The following is a 26,285-nucleotide window of genomic DNA, read 5'->3' as shown; positions in this document are numbered from 1 at the left end:
TTAAAGGGTACAATTCACAGATGTTAACTGGATGCATTTTGGTGATTATATGACAAAATATACAAATATTGACTCATGTCACACACCTGAAACTAATATAATGTTATACGTCAATTATAGCTCAATAATAAAATGATAATAATGCTACGTGAAAAGATAGTGTACAATTCAGTAGTTTTTAGTATATTCACAAGATTCTAAAACTATCACTGCTATCTAATCCCAGAACATTTCATCACCCCAGAAAGAAACCAGGTACTCATTTGCATGCACTCCCCATCGCTCCCCCTCCCCCATCCCTTGGCAACCACGACTTGGCAACCTACTTCCCATCTTTATAGATTTGCTTGTTCTGGAAATTTCATATAAATGGAATCCTACAATATGCAGCCTTCTGGGTCTGGCTTCTTTTCACTCAGCATAATTTTTCAAGGCCCACTCCCACCCATGTTGTAACAGGTGTCAACACTTCACCGTGTGGCTAGACCAGATTTCACTTACCCATCCATCAGTTGATGGACATTTGGTCATTTCCACTTGGCTAATTATGAATAATGCTGCTATAAACATCCATGTAGAAATTTCTGTGGGACATGATTTCATTTCTCTTGGGTATATACATCTAACAGTGGAGTTCCTGGGTTATGATAACTCTATATTTAAATTTGGGGGAGAACTGACAAACTGTTTTCCAAATTGGCTACACCATTACCAATAGCAGACTTCTCACTGAGTGTGGTGTGTACTTCTGCCCAATGCCCAGGACAATTATCTGGGTCTTTCAGGCTTCAGAATTCCATGTTGCCAAGATGTAAAAGGAGTCATGTGCACCATATACACTGTCTACACTGCCTGGATTGCCTAGAGAATTATACCCGTGAGAGTTATTTGCAGATGGCTGGAAAGGGACCAAACTCTTAGGCTGCCTATGGAACCCCCCCTACTATTGGCACATGGCTCTCCCATCGCTCCTTCTGCATAAAGCTGTTTGAGGTCCCCTATCCCTCAGCCACTGGAGACCCAGCATTCTCAGGGGCTGCTAATTTGTCATGTAGCAAGTTTGATAGTTGGGGATGGTTGAGGGTCTTGGGAGCAGAGTGTCAGCAGGTAGCAAAAGCAAGAGATACAGGAAGGAGCTTGGGGGCTGGGGGTGGCTAATGGTGAATGGTCCCTGTTTCCTTGCCCTAGGAACAACTGTGCCTGCCCTTCTGAACAGCACCTCCAACCAGCTCTACCTTCATTTCTACTCAGATATCAGCGTGTCAGCAGCCGGCTTCCACTTGGAGTACAAAAGTGAGGATCCCAAATTTCAGCTGTGTACAGGGCCCAGGGTGGGGACTGACAGGTATCAAGGACTCACAGTGAGCAGGGGTCATGGTGGAGCTGTGTATTCTCCACCCCCCATAAGCCTGACCACAGACTTAGAGGAAGACGCTGAAGCTCAGGGAAGGTCGGAAACTCCTCAAGACTGCGCAGCCAGTTAAGTGATGGAGCCAGGATTCTCACCCCAGTGTCCGCTATTCTGACACCTGCGGGCTTCCCTCTGTCCACACCAGGAATAGGAAGGGAGCACAGTCATCGGCCTCAGTCCAGTGTATACTTTGGGATGTAAGAAAATGCAAGTGCTCTCCCCTGGTCCTAAACCCTGTCCTCTCCAACCCCCGGTCCTGTGATTCACCCGCCTTGAAGTTCCTGTCCTCATTAGAAACTTCACTCCTCTTGCACCAGATTTCTCCCTCCACGCTCAGAACCTTACATCCTGGTTTCCAGTGTCCGGAAGTGATCACAGTGAAAAACTCTTAAAAGAAAAAGGCTTGTGGATGTGCCTTTTGGGATGTTGCTGGGAGACTGTTATCCTGGAACAGTCTGCCGTTCCCCTTCCCCACTGGGTATAAGAGAGAACAGGTAGACAAAAGTACTTGTTATACATTCATCCAGCAAATAGTTATTGAGCGATTACAGTGGGCCAGGTGTTCTGCTGGGTTTTGCTAGGATTGGATAAGATCAAGGTGGTCAAGTCCTCTCAAAGTCCATTAAAGAGAGGCAGACACATGGATACAGGAGTGCATTAAAATATTACAGGTGCTCTCCTGTATGTCCCCAAATGGTAGAGTAGTAGTTTGGAGGAGAGAATGGTCACTTCTACCTGGGACAGGTGGAGAGGTCAGTGTCATGAGGAAACATTGAGTGGCTACAATGTGGCAAGCCCTGTGCTAGATGCCTACAGAACAGAGGTGAATAATACATGGCTTCTGCCCTCAAACACACAGAATCTAGGGGGATAGATGGACAAGGGAGCAATAATTTTCGTGCAACCTAATGTGCTAAGAAAGTGCAGAAGAGGGGAGCTAAGCCTGGCCAGGTGAGACCTTACAGAAGGGGATGCCCAAATTAGGTGTGGAATGAAAAGTAAGAAATGTGGAAAGATAGAGTTGGCTTGACCATCTTTGACAGCATGGGCCCATGCAATGGAAGCCCCAGTTGTTGCCAGAGGCCTGGTAGGGTCGACACCGAGGTATGCAAATGTCCGGCTGATCTCCAGAATGAATGAGCTTTATCCAGATGGTTGGGAGAGGATTCGCTGGATCCCAGGATGCCCGTGGCCTGAAAGAACTGAAATGGGCACCTGGTGGGAAAGACCTCAGGCAGCTTGAAGCAAGGAACCTGAGGAGCAGAGGCTAGGACACGCACTTCTGAGACCTTCCTCTCTGCAGACCTCAAAGGCTTCACACTCCTCGTGGACTAAAGTAGTCTGGGTTTCCCAAATAGTTTACATTTTTTTCTTTTATCCTTTTTTCTCTGTTCTGTCCAATTTTGTTTCTTTATTTAGTATTTTAGCTTGAATCCTTAAATGTTCCCTAAAATCTTTTCTTTTCTTTCTTCTTCCAAAGATATACTTCCTCTTATCATTCTGCTGCCTCATTACCAGAAAAAAAAATTCACCTCTTCTCAATTTGTTGGTGGTGGTGGTAATGGTGTTCAAGGGAACCAGTAGTTTTCTCAATAGCTGATGTTTATCATGCATTGTCCTCTGATGGTGGGAAGGGCTGAGGGAAAATTGAGGTCCCCATTAGTATTTGGTGACTGAAATTCCTAGGAGCCAAAACCGTTTTTGTTCTGTTAACCTACTATTCTGTTAATTTTTGACAATCTACAAAGAGAATGCAGAAGGGAAGGGCTAACTGCGACTGTGGAGGTAAATGGTTTTGAAGGGTACTGAAAAATCATATCTACTGCTATGACTCACTTAATGTTGATTTAGTTGAAATGGAAATAGAACAATATGCTTTCTAAAGCAATAGCTTGCATATGATAAAAAAAATAATAATTCTTCCTTTGTTGTAAGCTTGGCTTAAGTAAAGTCAAGCTGTGCAGTGTAAGAGAAATTAGAATGGACTTTTCTCTGTCTCCCTCTTTCTTTCTCTCTTGGATTGCACTTTTCTCTCCTACCACATTCTTTTGCTGTCGCCTCCTCCCCCACTCCTCTCTCTGCCCGTATTTCTCTACTGGTCACTATGTCTCAGGTTACTAAGCTGTGGTCACCCCACTAAATGCTGGTTGCATTATACTTAAAGTGCAGGGAGGAGTGGGGAGAAAGAGACAAGATGACAGCCAAGATGAAGTACTTCAAATTCAGCTTAATGATTGCTTTAATATTGTCTTTGGGGCCTTTAGCCCAGCTACTGAGATTTGTGGACATAGGTCCAAACAGCCTTCATTTCCAAGAATCACATTCACTTCTTAAAAGCACCCAGGAATTGCCTGGGGGAGGCACAAAGGAACTTTCTAGAAGAGTGAGCAGTGTTGTGTGGCTTTGATAAGGATTTGGGTTAAACAGGTGCATGCATTTGTCAAAACTCAGCAAATGTACATGTAAGATATGTCTGTTTTGTCATGTGCAAATTTTCCTCAGAGGGGAAAAAAAGCACATGTGGTTATCTCATGCACACATCGACTCTCAGCTCTCAAAGTGGAATGAGGATTCATCAGCTGCCACACAAGAAGATGGGGCTTGTGCTTGGTGGCCCAGGCTGGCCAGCCCTTCCCATTCCTTTTCCACAAGCACCTGGCTCTGTGCAGGCTCTGCATACATATGGCTTCCCAAATGGAGCCTGGATCTCCCAAGGGATCTGGGAGATCTGGGAGATCTACTAGGCGATCTACTAGGAAGATCTACTAGGAAGACTATCTATCAGAAAGTATCTACCAGGAATCTGACAGGAAGGCTGGGGCTGCCCCCTCCCAAACTCTCTGGGCCGTGCAAGTGCCTAGAATCAGACCCAACCATGAAGTCTGTTAGCCCTCGTCCCTGGAAAACCACACTGCAAGTCCCATGCATCAGTACATGGCGATTTTTTTAGTGCCTCTTATTTATTCATTCATTTATTTATTTATTGCATCTTAAGTGTCTGCACCTGCAGAGGGGCCCCTGCAGGGTACAGGAGAGGCGTGAAGCCCACCAGTCAGGAGATGCCCCAGTCCCATTTGCTGTGGGTTTCCACCAAGAGGGAATTCAAAGCAGGATGAAGATGATTTCAGGAGAGGCGGGAAGAGGAGAGAGCAGGGCTGGGTCTCACATGAGATCATGTCACCTGTGAGTTTGACCTCCACTTGGACAGACCTGGAGTCAGACTGGGCTCGGTTGGAATCCCGGCTCTATGGCTTGCTAAGGGCACATCTCCGCGCCTCTTGGCCTGCATCGTTGCCTGTGAAATGGGATGTGAAGACTCCTTCAAGGGATGAGATGATGTGTGTGACACACCTGCCCCAGTTCTGCTTGTGGGAAGTCTCAGCAAGTGCTGCTCCAGTGATGATAGCGGGTGGGCAGCTGTGAGGAGGGCCACGATGAGGAAGCTTAGGATGGATGCCCTAGCAAAGTACTGTGTCCTAGCAAATGCTGGCTATATAAGAAGGACCAAATGAGTGCAGATGAATTTGAAATCTCAAGAAAGGAGAGTGGAAGAACATTTCAGTGCCCTTAGAGGTGATCTTGGAAAGGGATGGGACCAAGATCATGATGGTCCTAGAATGCCCCATGAGAGGGTGAAATTCCATATAACACTTGATGGGGACCCATTTTGAATTGCTGAATAAGGAAGTCCATGATTCAAGGAGAGAGCTTAAGAAATGCCAGTTCCTTGTGAGTAGAGGATGGCCTAGGGCATGGAAGGAGAGGAAAGCTGTGAGAGATTTGCCAGTGAGACAGGGCCAAGACTGACTGTGGGTGTCAAGTGTGAGGAGCCCTCAGTACTGCTTCCAGAAAGGAGCTGGCCTCATCTTAAAAATACAACAGAAGAAATAAGGCAGCAGAGGGTCTCATCTACTAGCAAACTTTTTTCCGGGCAGTCTGTCCCAGAGAGTGGGACTTTCTGAGCCCCATGAATACACAGGTCTTTCTCTCTGATAACTGCTCTCCTTCTTCCTTGCCTTTCTTTCTCCTCTCCCAGTGTCATAGTCCCCAGGAATTGTCTTCATAAGGCAAGGAAAATAGAGGGGAGTTGGGGGTCTGGGAGTAGTGAGGGAGAAGCCTGGTGAAGAGGTCTGGGGGCTTGGAGTCAGGGTGGGCATCTCCCTAGCTCTCTGCTCCAGAGTACTTCTGCTGAGCCCAGGGGGCAGCCACATGGCCCACGGGATGCCCGCCTGCCCCAAGCAGCCTCTGTCGAGCCTCTGAGCCACATAAATATTCTGACTTTGCGCGCTCTGAAGGCTAGCACTGGCCTAGAGGCTGAGGGCAGAGAAAGCACAAATTAGAGCCCTTTCTCCTCCTTGCCGCCAGCATCACCCTCTGCCTACCAGTGCACTGACCTGCCGGGCTTCTCCATTCTCCTTTCTGTTTGCCTCTGTCTCATCTAGCGGTGGGCCTGAGCAGCTGTCCAGAACCCGCTGTGCCCAGTAACGGGGTGAAGACCGGCGAGCGCTACCTGGTGAATGATGTCGTCTCTTTCCAGTGCGAGCCGGGATATGCCCTCCAGGTACCTCCCCTCGACACCCAGGGCAGGAAACAGGTGTCCCCTGAGATGTGCTGGGCCAGACTCATGCCAGCCCAGCCGCAGTCACCAAAGAAAAGGGAGAAGACCCTGAGGTCTCCTGGGACCACTGTCCTTTCCCGGAGCTGTTCATGCAAAAGACAAGCTTTGCTGACTTTGGCGATTTAACACAAGCCAGCCTCAGAATGTGTTCCTGCAAAGTTTCGGTGTGATTAGACTTCAGGAAAATTTAATCTTCCTTTGAAGGCCATGAGGGAATCTGGTAATTAAAGGAGTCTCACAAGGAACCTTTAGTAATGAGAATTCTTTAGTAATGGCTGTTAATAAAGCATCCTTCCCCGAAGTCTCTCTCCCTCTGCCTCATCCCACCCCACAGAGGGTTCGTGTATCTTTGCGTATCTTGTTCCTCAATGCAAGGCCCCTGAACAAACCCCCTCTTCTGAGTTGTACATACAATTGTGCCCACGGGGGCAATTAGCCCACCCCTGTTCCTGATTCCTCCAGGGCCACGCCCACATCTCCTGCATGCCTGGAACCGTGCGCCGCTGGAACTACCCTCCGCCACTCTGTATTGGTAAGAGAGCCCTGACCTTTTCCGTTCATTCTTACCCATTTTCTACCAGGGATTTGAGCTCAGTGACATATCATTGGGATCAAGTTCAAATCAAAAGACAGGTTGGTGTTCTGAGTCTATGCAAAGATAGTAGTTTTAGGCTGATGGGCAGTCATGACCTTTGCAAACCTTCGTCCTCACAATCGAAAATCACAGGAGGCTTGCCCATTCGAAAATATGATGACCATGCTGATTCAGATAATTGACCAAAGCCTGAATGGAAACTCTGAGCAATTGAGGCCTTCCCCTATGACTTTTCATGGGACAGATAGATAAAATCCACTAATAAATGTGGAAGGTTACATGTGAACCAAGGGCTTAGCTTGATTGGGTTTCTTACCCTGTGCTTAGCAATGATGAAGACATCCATGGATACAAGAAAAGACAAGGTCTCAGAAGCTTATCGTCAGGTCGGGGGAGAGGGAATGTGATGTTTATTGAGTGTCTGTTATGTGCAGGTCACAGCGCTACATGTTTCCTCACAGCAGCTCTTCAGGGGAGGTATCATTGCCCTCATTTTTGCAAATAAGAAAACTAAGGCTTTTAGGATTAGAAAGTGATTGGCACCATTAGGAATAGAAACCTACTTTTCTCTGATGCTCAGCCAACTATAAAGTGCAAATCAAGGCTTACCTTGGGATAAGAAGCAAAGTGAGTGGAGGGAGCATCACTTGGGCATAATGGCATTTCCCTTCTGTGATCTCACCAGGGTGCAAGGTTTGGTCACCTGCTAAGCAGTCAGAAATGTGACTGGTCAGGGCAAGGCACTTCCGCCATTACGTATTACAAAGTTCTTAACCACTCATGGTAACAGCAGTTACCGGCCATAGAGTAGCTGTTGTCAGTTTACTGTGTGCACCAGCCACTGTTCTAAGTAACGTACAGTCCTTTCTGTGGTAACTTAATGACAGTCCTGTGACATAGGTGCTGTAATTGGCTCCATTTTACAAATGAGGGAAACTGGGGTTTGGAGGAGTTTAGAATTCACCCAAAGTCACACAGGAAGTGATAGCATTGGGATTGTGAGCCCAGCAGTCAATGCTGGAACCCCCAACTCTGAACTTGGGCACTGTTGCATTCAGGTCTGTTTGTTACCCTCTCGCTAAAATTCCTTTGCTTAGACAGTGCATATCCTTCCCCTCCACCTTTTTCACTGGCTTCCATAATAAGCGTGTCCCTTGAAGCTCACATGACATTTTCCTAAAAGATGTGAAAGGAAAAAATTGTTGTCAACTGACCAGACACTATTTATGCTCCTACTCTGCATCTTCAGGTGACTCTGAAGTCGCCTCGATTGGATTGTCAGATGCCCTAGCCCCTCGTGGTTGGTTCTCCGTGGAATGCTAATCACAATCACTTTGGCTGAGGGCAAAGGTCAGAGTCTGAGGGTGGGCACCTGGTAGGGCCACCCAACCCCATAGAATGTATATTTGGGAATGTATATTTGTAAAGAGCATGGCATGGTGCCTGGCCCCGAGTGGGGACACAGTCCATGCTAGTCCCCTTCCTTCATCCTTTCTCTTTAGTCTTGGAAGAGCTGATTGGGCAGGGACAGAGGGAGATTTGAGGCACAGTATAAGAAACGGCCACACTTCTTTTGGAGCGGACCACTTTTACTGCATGACCTTGCTAAGGGAACTGACCTGCGAAGGGCATGCTCAAGGTCAAGAGTCAAAATTTGGGTTTGTGGACCATTGGGCAGTGCTGGGATGCTGGGAAGCCCTTTCTGAACTTACCTATGTACTCAATTTTGCCCATGTGTGTAGTTGTGTAAGGAGATAACCTGTAGATTCCTTTGGATTCTCGAGAGGATTTATGACTGGGGGATGGTTTAAAAAGCTGCTGCTCTAAGGGAACATCCAAATACTGACATGGCCCCGTATTCTCCTCCATGCTGTCCTAACCTTCTATCTGGTTTCATTGTCACAGCGCAGTGTGGGGGAGCAGTGGAAGAGATGGAGGGGGTGATCCTGAGTCCTGGCTTCCCAGGCAACTACCCCAGCAATATGGACTGCTCCTGGAAAATAGCGCTGCCCGTGGGCTTTGGTAAGTCTTCACGCCCAGGCCCCAGTGCTTAAAGCAACCATTCCCTGCAACCATTCAGCATAACCTTGGCCAAGACAGTATAACACTCTGCCTCTCTATTTCCTCATGTTTGACCTCTCGTAAGATTGTGAACATCAGTTAAGGATGGTAGAAATGAACACTTTGGGCACATAAAATATAGGGAAAATAATCTTAGGGATTTCCATCATCATTATTATTTGAGCAGCAAGCCGAAATTCAGGACTGTGGAATGAGAAATTACTCAGGGATGGTTGAAAAAGAAAAAAATCTGTTACAGAGACTGGACCTCAAGTTGTGCTTTTAACTTCAATATCCAATTTCTCATCCTAATTAAATTATATAGCCAAGGTCAATATGATATAGAGTTTGCATTCTTTATATGCACATTCTGGCTGGTCTTAAAGATTAGGAGATTTTTTGTGTGTGTGGAGATGGAGTATGCCAGGCACAGGGGTTGATGGGGTGTGGAGGACATCGGTCTGGGTACAAAATTTAATTGCTGATGATTCATTCCTGACTGGGAATATAATTTAACCCCAACATCTCTGTTGAAGAAATAAAAGATTTGAGTTGATGTGAAACTAATGGATCATCTTGCCTGAGTCACTGCCCTGTTCCCACGGGACAGAATGTCCTGAGGAGATTGCTCCTGCATAGGCCTGCGATCTCCCACTCTGAGACCTCCGGAATGAAGGCCACCTATTTTTGTCCTTTACTATTCAGCCTAGAGTAGGTCTTATGATGGAGAAGGGGCTTTCAAGAGAAAGGTATCCAACTGACCTACTTTAAATCTGTTCTTAGTGGAGGAAGGAGGCTGGTGAACCTTCAGAGGATGGAGTCTTATATTTAGAACCATCTTCTGGAGGAACCTGAGGACAGATGATCAGGGTACAAAATGGTGAGGACTTTGGCAGCCTTGGGAAACTCCAAATTTTAGACATTGGGGGAAGAGGAGCTGGGAGACCCCATAGCTCTGCATCCAGACATGGGCCACAAGAATCTCAGATGATAGAAGGATGGAAGGAATGAAGCATCCAGAGGAAAATGGACATTTAAATGGGAAAAACATCACTGTTCTCTTTAAGTCCTGATGTTCAGCCACCAGAGCTCTCTATCTCAAAAGCCTGCGTGCTTATTCAGCCTCTGGAGAATAAGGTCCAATCACAGAAGACCTTGCTTTCAAGTGAAGGTTGGACTCCAGCGCCCACCCTAATATGGCACCTGGTTTCAGTGTGTAAAGAGCCACTGAATTTACAAGCTTCTACCACTAGATGGCAGTGGTCATGCCCAGTTCTTTCCAAGCCCATTGAATTCAGAAACCCTGGAATCCTGGAAGAGTCCCTTGGATGGACATGCTGCCCACAGTGTTGGGATGATGCATGGGCTGCAGGCGACGTGTCCCAAAGTGCTCATTGTAAAACTGTCCATATTTTGAAAACAATCTGCATGTTCATTAATAGGGTAGTGATTAGTGTAGTTGAGTAATTCATAAAATGGAATTAATTAATATGTAGTTAAAACCAATGAACTTTATATATCAACAAGGTTGAACCTTGAAAAACACAATATTGAACAACAAAGTTTCTGAAATTATATGTACAGTATAACAACATTATGTAAATGTTTAAGACAAATAAATCAGACAGATATTTAAGAATCTAAACACATGAGCTGAGGGGCATCTGGATGGCTCAGTCAGTTGAGTGTCTGGCTTCGGCTCAGGTCATGATCTCACTGCTGGGGCTCTGTGCTGACAGCTTGAAGCCTGGAGCCTACCCTGGATTCTGTGTCTCCCTCTCTTTCAGTTCCTCCCCCACTCATACTCTGACTCAATCTTTCTTTCTCTCTCTCAAAAATAAATAACATTAAAAAATTTTTAATAAAAAATAAAGCAATTAATTAATTAAGAAAACATGAACTGAAAGAAATCTTTCCAATTCATGAGAGTGGCCTTCTGTTGAGGGAATAAAGGCAGTGGGAGAGAGCAAGAGACATGAAGAGTCCTCATTATTATAAGTCAAGTCTTTACTCTATTTAAATAATTAGATGCAAAAAAAATCACATATATGTGTCCATTCTACAAAACTTAGCAAGTACCAAAAAGAACACTTTAAAGATTAGAATCCATCTACAACCCCACCATGCAGAGATGATCACTAGCAGCTTAGTGCTCACTGTTAGACTGTAACCCCCATAAAGACAAGGACCTGGTAGATCTTATTCATCCCTGTGCAGCGCCTAGCATGGCCCTGATACATGCCACATGCTCAGTGACTATTATTAGTGAATCGATGAACATTCTTCTAGTTTTTTAATACCAAAATTAGAATTATATAATGCATGCTACTTTGCAGTCTGATTTTCACAATTAACATAGTGGACATTTTCCTATTTGCTCAGTAAATATATGTCTTCAATATCATTTTTAATGGTCATCTAATTTTGAGAAATCTCACCAGTAAACAAATGTCAATCTTCCCACCTCTGTTCTGCAGAGTATATTAATATGTAAGTCAAGGGCTTAATTAGATCCACTTAACCTGTCAGGTGGTTAGGAGATCTTGATTAATCCAGTAAAATCCCTGAGTATAAACCTCACTGACAATGTATTCTTCCAATTTCTGGATTGTCATAAGTGTTCTAGAAGATACCAGTATGATGGATTTCATGTCTTTTGATTGGGCATAGTTATTTTTAGGTGCTGGTATTTTTAAGTAAAAAGTTTTCTTTTAGCAAAGCTATCTTTATACTAATAGTAGGTTTATGAACCACAAATCAAATATTAGCCCTGAGCTTTGTTTTCAGTAAAATAAAATGGACTAGGAATGGAGCTCTGGAATGACCAGTGCCCTTTATTCTGAGTGAATAATATATTTTTAAGTTCAATACTGCCTCAAGACAAAAGACTGGACTGGACGGTAACTCCCAGAGTTGTGTTCTGAGAATCGGTTGGGTAGGAAGTGAGCAGTGGGGACACATGAGGTCTGGCAGGGCAGGCTTCTATGAGTCCGCACGTTTGAAGCAGGACGCTATTGCATTGGGCACTGTCTGCCTCGGTCTTGCTCCCAGGAGCTCACATCCAGTTCCTGAACTTCTCCACCGAGCCCAACCACGACTTCATAGAAATCCGCAATGGCCCCTACGAGACCAGCCGCATGATGGGCAGATTCAGTGGAAGTGAGCTCCCAGGCTCCCTGCTCTCCACATCCCACGAGACCACTGTGTATTTCCACAGCGACCACTCCCAGAACCGGCCAGGATTCAAGCTGGAGTATCAAGGTAAAGACAGGGAATGCCCATTTGCTCCTATCCAATCCCTTCTCTTACCCACAACCACCAACTTCCCAGCCCTCCACGTAGGGGAAGAGAGAACCCAAGAAGGGCTTGGAGGGTGGGGAGGGTGGGGCAGGGAACAGGCCTATCTATGAAGGCTTCCTTTTGGTGGCATGTCTCTGTGGCCCCATGAAGATATCTAATCTCCTTTGACAAGCCTCTTCCAGGGTTACAGGCCCAACGGCCAACAGTTTTCCCTGAGCTTTCCCATCAGGCATCCCTGAGCGTCCAGCCAGCCACTTCCTCTCAGCCTTGATAGGCTTACTTAGTCCCTCTGGGTCCTCCCCTGTGTGTCAAGCCCAATTTCTCTCAGCAAAGCTCCTCCTATCACATGACAGAGGATTCTGGTAACAACCCTGGAGTGCCCACTGAGCCTTCACAATGAGACAAGCCCGTTGACTCCTCCTGAGGGTTTTCCTGACCATGCTCATTGGGGCTCTACCTTGCTGAGGTGAAATCCTGCGGCAGGCTCCACCCCTCCTAGCATACTTTCCCTGGAACAAACCCCATCTACCTCAACCCATGCTTCCCCTGTGTGAGGGGCCCTTACCTGTGGCTGTGCACACTGCACTCAATCTGTGTAGCTATACACAGCAGCCCCACATGGGCCCAACTTCCCCCTCAGATGCTGCCCTAATGTGACTGACTGAACCGTTGGTTCTAACCCCTTTTTCCAGATTCTTTGGCTGACTTTTTTTTCGTAATTTTGGACTTTGTTCCAATCTAATACATGCTTATAAAAAAATTAAAACATTACAGATGTTCTTGTGAGTACATCATCCAAAGTCAAACTTCTCCCATAATCCCATCGCCAACCCCACCTCGTGGAGAGATACCAACTAAAGCCCCATTATTTTCTGTACATATATTGATGTAACTATATCATTATATTTTATCCAAAATTGTATCATAGTATAAGTATTGTTTTTCAATTTTATTTTTTAAACTTAATTTTTAATTATATAAGCAGTTTACAAACACATTCACCTTGTTAAAAAGAAAGGGAGGGAAGGGGCGCCTGGGTGGCTTAGTCGGTTAAGCATCCGACTTTCGCTTAGGTCATGATCTCGCGGTTCGTGGGTTCGAGCCCCGCGTCGGGCTCTGTGCTGACTGCCAGCTCAGAGCCTGGAGCCTGTTTCGGAGTCTGTGACTCCTTCTCTCTCTGACCCTCTCCTGCTCACGCTCTCTCTCTCTCTCTCTCTCTCTCTCCTAGAAATAAATAAAACATTTAAAAAAATTAAAAAATTAAAAAAAAAGGAAAGGGAGGGAGGAAGGACGAAGGGAAGGAAGGAAGAAATTAAAGCATTACAGACAAGGCCAAGCCTTCTCTGTCTACAGCCTCCAACCCCAGGCTTATTCCTCAGAAATAATCACTGTTGTTTTCATATGATCTTTCCAGATCTTTTTCCCTTTGTTGACATGGAAACATATATGTTATATGTACCTATGAGGATATGTAATGTGTCATGACTTTCTTGGTTGTGTTTCCTATATAAATATATAGAATGGCCTACATACATAATGCTCTGGTATTGGGCTTTTTCATCCCCTGTCGGAGATGAATACTGGCCATGGATTCAGGCTTGTCATTTAGGGAAAAGGGTATTCTATAAGGTGGGTACAGTTGGGCAGGCCGGTTACACAGGCACTGCCTCCTTAGAAGGAACATCAGGGAGTGTGGCTGGGCTCGCCACCACCTCGGACACCTCAGGAGGAGGAGCTGGGCCTCTCACACCCATGACATGGCAGGGAGACGCTGTGTTTCTCTCTCAGAGAATGCTGGCCTCCTTGGTAGGAACAGAGCTGCCTCACCCGGGGAAGCTGTGTGTGGGCTCATCACAGAGGCGGGCCCAACTGAGAGTGCATGTACCTGCCAAAGGCACACAACTTCCGTGGGCGGCGTGGGCTGTCAAATGGGTCACGACACATCAGACAGCCACATTCTGTCACATCATCAGCACTCCCCTCTGGGACACACACGTGCCTTTCTCGGGCTTCCCCTGTGTCTTCGTTTGCTAGGACTGTCGTAAAAAATACCACAGACTGGGGCAGGGGCGCAGAGGGGAAGCTTCAACAATGCACATTTATTCCCTCACAGCTCTGGAGACAGGCAAGTCCCAAGGTCAAGGTATCTGCAGGGTTGGTTCCTTCTGAGGGCTGTGAGGGCAAATCTGTCCCAGGCCTCTGTCCTCACTTCTGGTGGTTTGCTAGCCATCTGGAATTCTTTGGCTTGTAGGAACATCACCCCATCTTTGGCTTCACATCCCTGTATGTCTCCAAATTTCCCTTTTGTATAAGGACACCAGTTATATTGGACTAGAGCCCACCCTAATGACCTCATTTTAATTTAGGTAAAGATAGGCAAAGACCCTCTCTCCAAATAAGGTTACATTCTGAGGTATTAGAGGTTAGGACTTCAACATATGAATTTGGGCAGGGGACACAATTCAACCCATAACACCTCCGACAGGCCCAAGTGCTCTCCCTGAAGCTTCTTCTGTTGGATAAATGCAAGTACTGATGACACTACCATTGTGACAGGGATGGCATTGGAAGGCACATTGTGCCTTCACCCCTGTGATAGGCACAGCCCTGCCCACTGAGTCCACATGATGGGACCAGACACCCACTGTGTTCCCCATGTGATAAGCCCACTTGTCCCTATAAAAGTTGTGCCCCTGAGTCCCTCAGAGTTCATTGATGTCTCCCCCTAGAAGAGACCTACTATCTTCACAGAGCCCTGGTCTCAAGCTCAGTCCCTCTCACACCCACCTAGGCTTCTGAGACACAGGCCAACACTCAGCTAGCAGCCCCCTTGTGGCGTGCACATCACTCACACTGGAGCTTCACGTATTCAGAGGCCCAGCCCTCTGAGGATTTCCCCTTGTTGGGAGGAAGCAAGGCATAGGGCAGAGGGGTTCTAAGTATGCATTCAGAGGCCCAACACCTCCACCAGGAGTTGGTCCAACTGTGTGAGAGACACAGATGTCTACTCTATGGCAGGCCCACCTCCCCCCATTTTACTTTCATGACTTGGTGGATGTTCCCCTTGAGGCTTCCCTCAGGTCACAGGCCCAGCTACTTCCTCAGGGCCTGCCCAAGCTCCACAGACCTAATGATGCCTACAGGCCCACGCTTAGTGCCAGAGCAGCTGCTCTCCCTCAGATTTGTCCTTGGCTTCCATTAGACTTCTCATTTGTGACGGCCCCAACCCCTCAGACTGGGTTGTGTCTAGTGCCAGAGGCCCAGGTGCTTCCACCGAGGCCTCCCAATTTATGACAGGCGCAAATAGTTCTCCCTGCCCAGTGGGCCCACATTCTCCACTTACACCCTCCTTAGCCCCTTGGAGCTGTACCTTGTACACAATGTCTGACCACTCACTCCAGGTTTTTCCTCTATGAAAAGACCTGTTTCCAAGAGTCACCTGTCCCCACTGAGGCATTCTGTCAAGCAGGCCCAGGTCTTTGTAGTCCTGTAACTTTCTTTGAAGAAATCCAACTCCTTACTTTTTCTCAAAATTCCTCCTGTTAAACACTCTGAACTTCCTAGGCTGGAGTTTTCCTTTCTCAGGTAAATATTCCCATAAAATTTTTACTAATAGCATAAGCCACTCTTACTGAGCCTCTCATTGTGGCAGGCTAAACTTATTTCATTAAAACTTCTTGGGACATCAGTGTGGCTCAGTCAGTTAAGTGTCCGACTTCAGCTCAGGTCACAATCTTGCAGTCTGTGAGCTTGAGCCCCGTGTTGGGCTCTGTGCTGACAGCTCAGAGCCTAGAGCCTGCTTCAGATTCTGTGTCTCCTCTCTCTCTCTCTCTGTGTCTGCACCTCCCGTGTGCACTCTCTCCCCCTCTCTCAAAATAAATAAATAAACTTTAAAAAGTTGTTTTAAAAACTGTATCTGTTCCCACCATAGCGTCTCCATCTGGGGCAAACCCAGGTGCTCTCCCTGAGGAGCGCTTCTTCAGGAAAGCTAATCATTCTGCCTCTTTGGGTTCATTTCTGCCTATAGGCCCAACCTCTCCCTTGAAGCTTCTTCTGCTAGAACAGGCTCTGAGATTTTTTTTTAATTTTTTTTTATTTATTTCTAGGTGAGAGAGAGAGAGAGACAGCATGAGCAGGGAAGGGTCAGAGAGAGAGGGAGACACAGACTCTGAAACAGGCTCCAGGCCCCGAGCTGGCAGTCAGCACAGAGCCCAACACGGGGCTCGAACCCACGAACCGTGAGATCATGACCTAAGCGAAAGTCGACGCTTAACCGACTAAACCACTCAGGCACCCCCAGGCTCTGAGATTTTTGAAAGCAGTCCAGGGACTCTCACTTAAGTGTCTCTCTTTCTGAAAAGCCCAGCTCCTTCCACATGAGAAAGTTCCTATAAGAGACTTTCCCTCTGGCTGCTCCTAACTTCTGGCATGAGGCCGCTCTCTTCTGGCCCCTCACCATCACTGGGTCCAGAAGTTCCCACTGAGGCTTCTCTTTAGATGCCCAGCCCGTTCATTCAGTCACCTCACTGGGCAGCAGACTCCCTGCTTCTACTAACCGTCATTTGCCATATCGTCCAACCCTTCTGCTGCTGTCAGGGCCACATGTCTCATTTGGCTGACCAGCCACCCACTCCCACCATAGCTGCTCCATTTTTTGACACACACAATCACCTCAATGATTTCCCAGTGAAACCTGCCAGGTTCCTCCCACTGAGGCCTCCCTCAGTAAGATGTTGACTGGAAATACACAACATCGTCACCACCCCAGAAGGAGGGATCTGGAAATGTCAGCTTCGTGATCGTTGTTATTTATGTTGTTATTACATGTAATGAATGCATCCACTTCCATGGAGCATTCATTTGATCTCAACTCCCACTGAGAATTTCCACTGTCAAACGCTCTGTCTACCCTACGCTGCCAATTTCCTGTGTAGGGTGGGCCTGATTCTGGCCACAACAGCTGTTCTTTTTCCTGTGGATCCCATTAATTGGAGACTGTGCTCTGTGCACATATGCTCAGGAAACCCCTCTGCACCCCCTCCCTGTTGGACAGGCCTCCGATACTTCCATTAAGGCATCTCCTTTTGCGTTTGACTCACCAATTCTCAAGGAAGCAGCTTTCTTGCTCTTTGGAGAGACTTCTTTGTATTACAGTCACAGATACTCCTTTTTATCTAGTGATTCCCTCTGAAAAGCTTTTCTCCTGATCACAGGCTTGATTTACTCCCACCAAGTTCCCTCCATCTTGAAAGGTTCTAGTTTCTCCAAGTCAGAAAGATGCCACTCAAGTCCTCCTATGACTGCTTCCTTTGTTTGTGATCTAGAACATGGTTGTTAGGATTAAATGAGACGATCCACATGAAAGAATGGAGGTCAATGCCCAGCCCCAAGCAGGTGCTCAATGAATAAGGGTTCAACCTAGCATTGTCTTCCCTAAGCTTCCTTCTCCCATGGAGATAGTCATAACTGATAACAGTTATTTAGCTCTTACTATGTGTCATAATATATAAAGGGCTATGCATATAATGGCCCACTTAATCCTCACAATAGCCATTTTCTAAATGAGAAAACAGAGGCATAGAAAAATGTCTTCCCCAAAGCCAACAACTAGTAAATGACAAAGGTCCATCTGAGTCCAAGTCTTGGTGCTTCACCACTGTACTTACTTTCTGCTGCTCCTATATTCCGGTTGAGGGGAAAATGTCCAGAGAGAATAAAGTAACTTTCTCTCCTGATCTTTTCCAGCCTATGAACTTCAAGAGTGCCCAGACCCAGAGCCTTTTGCCAATGGCATTGTGAGGGGAGCTGGCTACAATGTTGGACAATCAGTGACCTTCGAGTGCCTGCCAGGATATCAACTGATGGGCCACCCTGTCCTCACATGTCAACATGGCACCAACCGGAATTGGGACCACCCCCTTCCCAGGTGTGAAGGTATGTCCCTCCCTTATCCCTGGTGATTCCTTCTAAGGAGACTGATTCAGAGTACTCCTATGCCCCATGGACTTTCCCATGCTGGGGAGTCCAGGCAAACCTTGCCCATTCTGTTTTCATATGGAAGAGGCCCAGCTTATCCAGGGAAAGAGTCCCAGGGACAGACTTCTGGGCCAGGCTTGGGAGGACCTGGAGGAGATGTGAGCCACAGCCAAGGGAATACCTGCTCAACCCTTGGGAAGTCCCAATCCATTAGAAAGGAAGACTCTGTAATCTTTATCTCTTTCCTGAGATCCACACTTATATATCCAAAAACTTATTAAAGAGCCTTACTTATCCAGAGGTACCTAAATCCTAATATATTAGAAATTAAAGGTACTATCTTTCTGCCATTCAATGGAAATCCATCTAGGGAAGAGCACCTCTAGTCACCTGATTACTTGGCCCTTATTTTGACACCTCCCTTTCCCCCATCTGACTTATTCACCAAGTCTTGATGATTCTACATCCTTGGTACCTTTCAAATGCATCCACTTCTCTCTGTCCATTGCTTCTGCCTTAATCCAGGCCACCACTTTGATGAGGCTCCTCACTGGTCTTCAGCCTTGCCTTCCTCAATCCATTTTTCCCAGTGTAGCCGGTGTGCATCTTCAAAACCATCAACATACTCCAGACTTTCCCTTGCTCAGAAGCCAGCAAGGTATCCCCATCTCTCTTGGGGTAAATTCCAAACCCTCAGGGTATGGTGCCTGCATACCTCCCAGGATTCGCCACACTCACAGATATTATGTCCAGCTAAGCTGAAATACTTGCAGTCATCCGAGTGTATTTTGTTCTCTTGCCTCTGGTTCTTAACACACACTGTCCCTCCCTGATAGAACATCACTCTCCTCTCTTGCCTTGTCTACTTAGCCTTGTCATCCCTCAGCTCTGAATCTTAATAGGAATAATACCAAGAATCCTTCCCCACTCTCACAAGCCCAGAGAAGGGGTCTCCCAGTTGTTCCTCTGGCATTCCATGTTGACAGCGTGTTCCACTCTGTGCTATAAGACACCAGTCTACTTAGCTGTATCCCAGTGGGCTGTGAGTGCTATGGAGCAAAACCACGTGCCATGGTATCCTTGCTCCCCTTTGTCTCCCAGGCTGTGCCTGACACTGACACTGAGTGGATGTCCAGTATGTGTAGGAAAGAGGGTGTGTCCATGCATATCCCTTTCGGAACACATGTGCATTCACAGGAGACCTGTCTTCTGCCTAGAGGCATTGGGATTCTTTCTCTTTGCTTTGGTCCGCCCCCATCCGGATGTCTGCTTGTTGCCCCATGGCCAGCCACATATACTCTTTAGTCTGGATGAGGGTTTGTCTGTATGTTTGTTTGTTTGCTCTTTTTCCTCCTCCCTCGTGACTAAATCAGAACATTATGGAGACTTCAAGGCCTCTTCACCCCTTACCCAAAGCCTAGATCAGAATGAGCCTAAAATTGGGTGTTACTTTCAAGGGACAGGAAAATAGGGAGAGAGGATCATATCTCTACAGCAAATGCCTTCTCTATGAGCTGACTACCAGGCTGGACATTTTACATGCCTCAGTTTACAGAACCACCACCTGTAACTACCCCAGTCCTACATGGAGATACTCTTATTCCCATTTCACACCTGAAGAAAGAGGCTAAATTAATGTCTGGGGCCATCTAGTCAATAAATGGTTTAGCCATGATTTGAACCTAGCTGGCTTTCACTACAAGAATCCTCATATCTTAGATCAAGACCAAATGTACCACTCTAAGAACCTTGGAGAAAATAAGGAGAGAGAGAGAGAGAAATACTCCCATCATTTCCTAGCTCATCCCAGCAAAAGAACTACAGCCCTGCTCTGAATTCTGTCCTCCACTCCATTCCTTGGAAGGAAAGGAAGAGTTCCAGTGGGTTCTTCCTCTTTGACAGGTCTCATCCACAAGAAGAAGAGGGAGATCAGGGGCTGAGGTGGCCCCTAGAGGCATGTGCTCTGAAGGTCAGGGGCCAGATGGGGAGTGGTGTGCTAGGACCAGTGGGAAAAACCACACATAGTCATCTGCAGCCTCATCACCTCTCCCCATCCCTCTTGACCTCCCTGAGCAGAATAATTTGTGCTGGGCACCAGCACTTCATAAGGAAGTCATCTGAATTTTCAGGTCGGGGGTGATCTCCCACATTCATCTGTGTTTGTGTCCCTTCCCTGGCAGTCCCCTGTGGCGGGAACATCACCTCTTCCAATGGCACTGTGTACTCCCCGGGCTTCCCCAGTCCATACTCCAGCTCTCAGGACTGTGTCTGGCTGATCATCGTGCCCATTGGTCATGGCGTCCGCCTCAACCTCAGCCTGCTGCAAACAGAGCCCTCCGGAGACTTCATCACCATCTGGTAGGGCCAGCTGCCATGTTGACAGCCAATTAGAAAGGGGCATTCACTGGACTCTAAGCTGGGTTACTCATCTCTTTGTTTAGAAAACCAAGAGCTGCATGATTTTAAATGGTGGTCCACTTCCTGGCTTTCAAATAAACATAGTAAATGAGTAAGGGCTCAGCTTCAAATTACCCTTTGTGACTCCAGGAAGGGAGATGAATAGCAGAGCAGTGGTTTCCAACCTGGAGTCCAACCTCGGGGTCAGAGAACAGTGAGTGGGTGTGTGAATAGGAATGGTTGTAGCTACACAAAATTTGCTGTTTTTCCAGAGCACAAACCAAAATCCTACATTTACCTAACATAAGCTACCCAAACTAGTGACAGTTTGGCGGTAGAATTCTATGAAGTCCCACTGATCAACTCCTGCTAAGCCAGTATTGTCCAACACAATGTTCTGCAGTAATGGGAACATTCTATATCTGTGCTGTCCATTACCGTAGCCACCGGCTACAGGTGGCCATTGAGTACTTGAATGTGACTAGAGTGACCAAGGAACTAATTTTTAAACTTTATTTAATTTTAATTAAATGTAAATAGCCTGTGTGGTTTACTGGTTACCAAATTGATGGTTCCATGCTGAGTGAGAGTTAGAATATCTCGAATCGATTTTAAAATGGGAAAATGAATTAGTAATCAATAGACGTAGTCTCCTAGACAGTCCTTTCCAAACCACCGGATCTTTGGACAAATATATAATTTCAAAATTCTTTTGTTTGGGGGTTACTGCCATTCTGGGAATCAGCAGGGGATCGTGGGATTCTCTTTCCCAAATTCCCAGAGCTGGATGACCGTAATTAGACTGCCCTGGATTAATTTTCAGTGTCCTTTCCAGGCTATGGCTAAGGACTAGATATGTTTCCAAGGAAGAAATCCTTTGCCTAGAAAGGCAACCGGGGATGTCTCTGCCTGGGGACAAGGATGTGGGGCTGGTGTGAATAGTAGCATGAGCTTCCTGGAGGCTCTTCCTCAGCCCCATCCTACTGCTGCTCAGACTCTGAGAATCTGTGATAAGACCTGCAACCCTGCCCAGTGGCTCCTGCTTCTTGGGTGAGACTGTTGCCCTCCAGAGCCCACTATGGAGGCAGGGCTGGTGAAACATCAGGTGGATAAGGAGTCAATGTGAGCCTTGCCTGCTCTATCAGCTTTGTCGGCAGACTGAGTTGGGAGAGATTAGAGAGAAGTCTACAGGGCATTGGAGAAAGACAATGTCAAGTGCAAGAAGAGTCACAGCCTCTCACTCCAGGTCTCTCTTAGGGCCACTGATGGGACCGGGCAGAGCCATAGTAACTCATGACATGCCAGCACTTTCTTTCCTACGTGCAGGGATGGGCCTCAGCAGACAGCTCCACAACTTGGAGTCTTCAGCCGGAGCTTGGCCAAGAAAACACTGCACAGCTCATCCAACCAGGTCCTGCTCAAGTTCCACCGTGATGCAGCCATGGGTGGGATCTTCGCCATAGCCTTCTCTGGTCAGTATGGAAGCCTGGTGTGAGGGAAGCACCATGCTTTTGAATAAGGGCTGGACTTGACCTCTGGCTCCACTATTCTCAATTGTGTGATTTTGAATGAGTTACATAGCTTCTCAGCCTCAGGGTCATCAGAGTTATAAGACTTGACTTACATGTGTTTTACCTATGTGAAACCTCCTAGCACAGGGCTCCGTACATGTAAGTTTTCCTCCTTCACACACACTCTGTGGCAGAGAGGCCCATGATGCTGACCCTGGTGCCAAGTCCAAGCTTACAGGCAGCAGGATGAGGCTTCTCACCCGACAGGTTCACATCTACTCACTGGCTGGGTTTTCTGCTTACTTGTGTCCCAGTTTGTCCCTTGGCACCCTCTACAGGGCTGTCCCACTCCGCTGGAATTCGGGGCTTCTGTTGGCCTCATAGGAAGTACCGTGCCCAAGTGAAGTCATGGAGAATTCAAGCAGGACGAGCATGAACAATTCAGGTTAGGGTTGTCCTTATCAGCAGCCAGTTTTCTTCTAAGAGCCCCAAGTTATGGACCCGGATACGTCCTCATTTTTGTTATAGTGGATACAGAATAGAAAAACTTATACAAAGTTCTCTGGGGGCTTGTGCCTATCTATAGAATAATCCTCCATATTACAGTTTGCAGAGAATTACATATATTTGAACTAGAAATCAGGAAAGCTTGACTTTATTCCTGCCTCCATCTTGCAAACACTGGGTTTTATCAGATTTTTAAATTTTTGCCATTCTGGTGGATTCATGAAATAGCATTTACTCTTATGTTAATGATGAGGTGAGCATCCTTTCATATCTTCATTGACTATTCATGCTTTCTGCCCTGTGAAATGCCTGCTCCCCATAGAGCTTTCTTCCTCCAAGGAGAGAGAGATAACAAACCAATAAGCAGACAAATAAAATCTTTGCAATTTGTAATAGGTTGCTATGGAGGAAGCAAATAAGATAGCAAACAAAAAGGTGGGGAACTCTGCTTCATGTAGAATAATTGTGGAAAACCTGTCGAGAGGTGATATCTGAGACAAGAACTAAAGAAAAAGAGGGAGGTAGACGTGGAGATTGGGGAGCAGGACTGGTGTGGGGGAAGAATGTCTGCCTTTCTATAGGCAAACAGTAGCTCTAAATAAATTTCTTCTCATATAAGGACTAATAAGTGGAAAAGACAAGTACCTTAAGGAGACCTAGGAATAAGATTCTACAGTATTTTTTAATGAGAAAATAGGATTTGAATTGCAGATGCTTCCAGCATGAAAGTCTAGACAATATGGACTCCAAATAAGAGATAAATAAATGGGGAGCTAAATGTCTTCCCTTCCTGAACCATTCAGTCCTGAAGCTGTAATATGGGATGAAGCGAAGTGGCATCCATTCCTCCAGGGCATGAACCAGGCTGGAGTGTCAGAGGGGAGAAGGAGTCCATGCTGAGAGGCAGCATCTGTACAGGGACAGGACTGGCATGGAGTGTCCAGGCTCTGAGCAAATGGAGGGAACATCCTTGTGGGGTGGGATCCCCAGCAGAGTGAGGAGGGTATCCACACAGAGGATCCATCAGAGCCTGGGAAGGGTGGGGGGAGGTGGTGAGGAGTGCATTTGCATAAGGGAGCAGTGGCAAGAGAGATGGGAACTTAGTTCCCTACGGATGACTGATAAATAAATGAATATATTAAGGACAACAGGTGTCTCACTGAAAGAGAAGAGGGTTAGAAATATGGAAAGAACAAAAATTAGAATATACCCATAGAATTGGATTGGAACTGGAGGTATCACTGTGAGCTGTGGTTTTTAATATGTACACATAGATATAGAAGGAAATAAGGGTATAAATGTGGGTGTGTACACATACATACATTCCTTAGCTCTTTACACTAAGAAGGCTTTGAAGCAATGACTCCTCAATAACAATGAACACATCCAGCTCTACTTATGGTTTTCCAATACTATTTTCCACTAAAATGGACCAAGACACCTTAAAGAAATGGCTGATTCAGGGACTGAGGCAGAGAAAGTACAAGATGTGCCTATGGAACGTTTTATGGCAGAAAGCAAGGAGCGCTCAAGGAATGATGCAGACGTGATAGAGGGACATAGACACAGGCTTGAAGGGGCTCCCAGTGACCATAATGGGGATAATTTGAACATCCAAGGAATTAATATTGGTTAACAAATGGTAGCTGGTTGCATAGACCAGGATACCATGTATAGCTAAACAGGTACAAATTAGTTAAATGATTATTAATTAAAATGTTATGAAGAACAGGATATTTCCATACCTTCAAACTGTCTCTTCACACAATAATCACAAAGGGAAAAAAGAACAGCTTTAGAGTAGAGAAGCCTGGAGGACAGCACTTTAATCAAGTGACCCAAGTGACCGTCATGAGTAACGGGACAAACTGAAATCTTACCCCACCAGATTGGATACAAAGAGAAGAACCCAGCATCACCTCTGTGATAGTCCAATAAAGGCAAAGATGCCCAACTTCAATGCAATCATGAGGAATCTGTCAAACGTAAAGAGGGAGTAATGTAAAATAGTATTACAGACTAGCAATTAACTGACATATAATCTTCAAAAGCGTAAAAGTCATGAAGGTCAAGGAAAGACTTTGGGAGTGTTCCAGACTAAAAAAATACATGACAACACAATACAGTGTATGATTCTGAACTGGATCCTTTTGCTGTTAAAGACTTTACTAGGACAAGTGGAAAGATTTGAGTGGACATGAGGATTAGTTGGCAGTACCGTATCAGAGGTAATTTCCTGCTTCTGATGGTTGTATGTGGTTTTGCAAGATAATGTGCTTGTTTGTTGGAAACACACACCAAAATATTCTGTGGTTATCGGGCATCATGTTGGTCACTTACTTTCTTCTGGTTCATGAAAAATGTTTTTTGTACAATACTTCCAATTTTTCTTGTACCTTTGTGATAGTTTCCAATTAAAATTTTTATACAAGGGGAGCTAGATAATAATTTTTAAAAAGTTTAAAAAAGAAATGTAGTAGCACAGTTAAATTGGCATAAGAATAAACAAAGAACAGAACCGACAATGCAGAAAACCAGTTCAGAGAAGTGGAGGAAAAGCCCAACACAAAGAACAAAATGGACAAATACTTGAAAATTATAGAGGAGAAAATGGCAAATAGAGAGATCCAGTAAACAAAGAATGTACGGATTAAAAAGTATCTATGACAAAAAGAGCCAGATGTACGGAATAGAAATAATAAAATAAAACTCTTCTGAGATGAAGGAAAACCCTTGCATATAGAACAAAGGAGCTCACTACATACCAGGAGAAATCAAAACGAGCCTGGCAAGTTTTTCAAATATCAAGGATGAAGGGTAGAAGAAATCTACCAGAATCCAGGCTGAGAGACTTAACTACAGGAGCCAAAATCAACAGTCCTCTGCCTAATTGTTCCTGGCATTCAATTCTAGAAAATCAGAGGCATTTTTATAGATGTTTAAGGAAAAGATAGTTGGGAACGTAACATGTGAAGGCATGAGACAGTCATCTGTAGACACCCAAGAGATTAAAATCATTGTCACCCATATCTCAATTTGAATTGTTCCTCAAGGATGTAGCCACCCACTGAGGAATGAACCAATAACTCAATTCAGAAAAGTTGTGTAAAAAATTAAAATGGAAGCACTAACTAGCTAACCACAGATTTAAGCAGTAATAACTGAAAACATAGATCCCTAACATAATGCAAATAATTCTTTAAAATTTTTAAGATTGTTTCATGTTAACAAATACCCAAGTAGCCAGAAGAGGTATAGGAGAAAGGGATATCCTTTTCTCTCATAGGGGTAGAATCAGTAGATAATATTCAATTACTAACTTTGATAATTAGAAAAATCAGGGTTCCAAGTATATATTTTAGTCACTAAGAAGTTAAAAACAGGTTATAGCACTTTTAAATCACCAAAAGAAAAAAAGTAAGCAAAACACAACTCATATACAAAAGGTGGAAAGCAACAGAAGCTATAGGAACAAAGATACAGACAGCACAGACTAAAACAATAAAATAAAATCATTCTGTTACTATGGAAAATACAAATATATTTTCCATCCAGGAACACAACTAAGGTACAGTGACAGTTTAAACATAAAATGATGGGTAGTGATGTATTTGGCAAACACAAGCAACAACAGCAATCAAAGAGTAGCCTTCAAAGCAAAAAGCATTAAATGGAAAAAACAGATTCTTATATTAGAGAATAACCCGCAACAATTTTTAAAATGATAATCCTGATGGGAAGGTTGCAGGAAGATGCTCACTTGGTGGTGGGCAGTGTGAAAATGCATATCAAAAAGCTATACACAGTGTGATCAGCCACAGTCAAACATTTTTGGCTGTCTGCAGAGCTCGTAATGATCTCCTTAGCTACTTCTGTCACATAGGCAGTTGTCAACTATGTTTGTATATT

The 26,285-nt window shown here is 45.5% G+C and overlaps 1 protein-coding gene across 1 annotated transcript in view; it reads left to right on the top strand.

Moving 5' to 3' along the window:
* Positions 1–26,285, top strand: part of CSMD2 (CUB and Sushi multiple domains 2) — a 543,202-nt gene that overhangs the window by 425,290 nt on the left and 91,627 nt on the right. The window contains 8 exon segments of the mRNA XM_077769466.1: positions 1,189–1,293; positions 5,854–5,972; positions 6,492–6,561; positions 8,530–8,646; positions 11,737–11,946; positions 17,731–17,919; positions 20,142–20,319; positions 21,685–21,830. Coding sequence (XP_077625592.1) covers positions 1,189–1,293; positions 5,854–5,972; positions 6,492–6,561; positions 8,530–8,646; positions 11,737–11,946; positions 17,731–17,919; positions 20,142–20,319; positions 21,685–21,830 — 1,134 coding nt within the window.

The sequence above is a fragment of the Crocuta crocuta genome, unplaced genomic scaffold (genome assembly GCF_008692635.1).
Source record: "Crocuta crocuta isolate KB4526 unplaced genomic scaffold, BGI_CrCroc_1.0 scaffold351, whole genome shotgun sequence".
In the NCBI taxonomy this organism is placed as follows: Eukaryota; Metazoa; Chordata; class Mammalia; order Carnivora; family Hyaenidae; genus Crocuta; species Crocuta crocuta.
The sequence above is the reverse complement of the archived record's forward strand: the minus strand, read 5'-3'. Positions and strand labels throughout refer to the sequence as shown.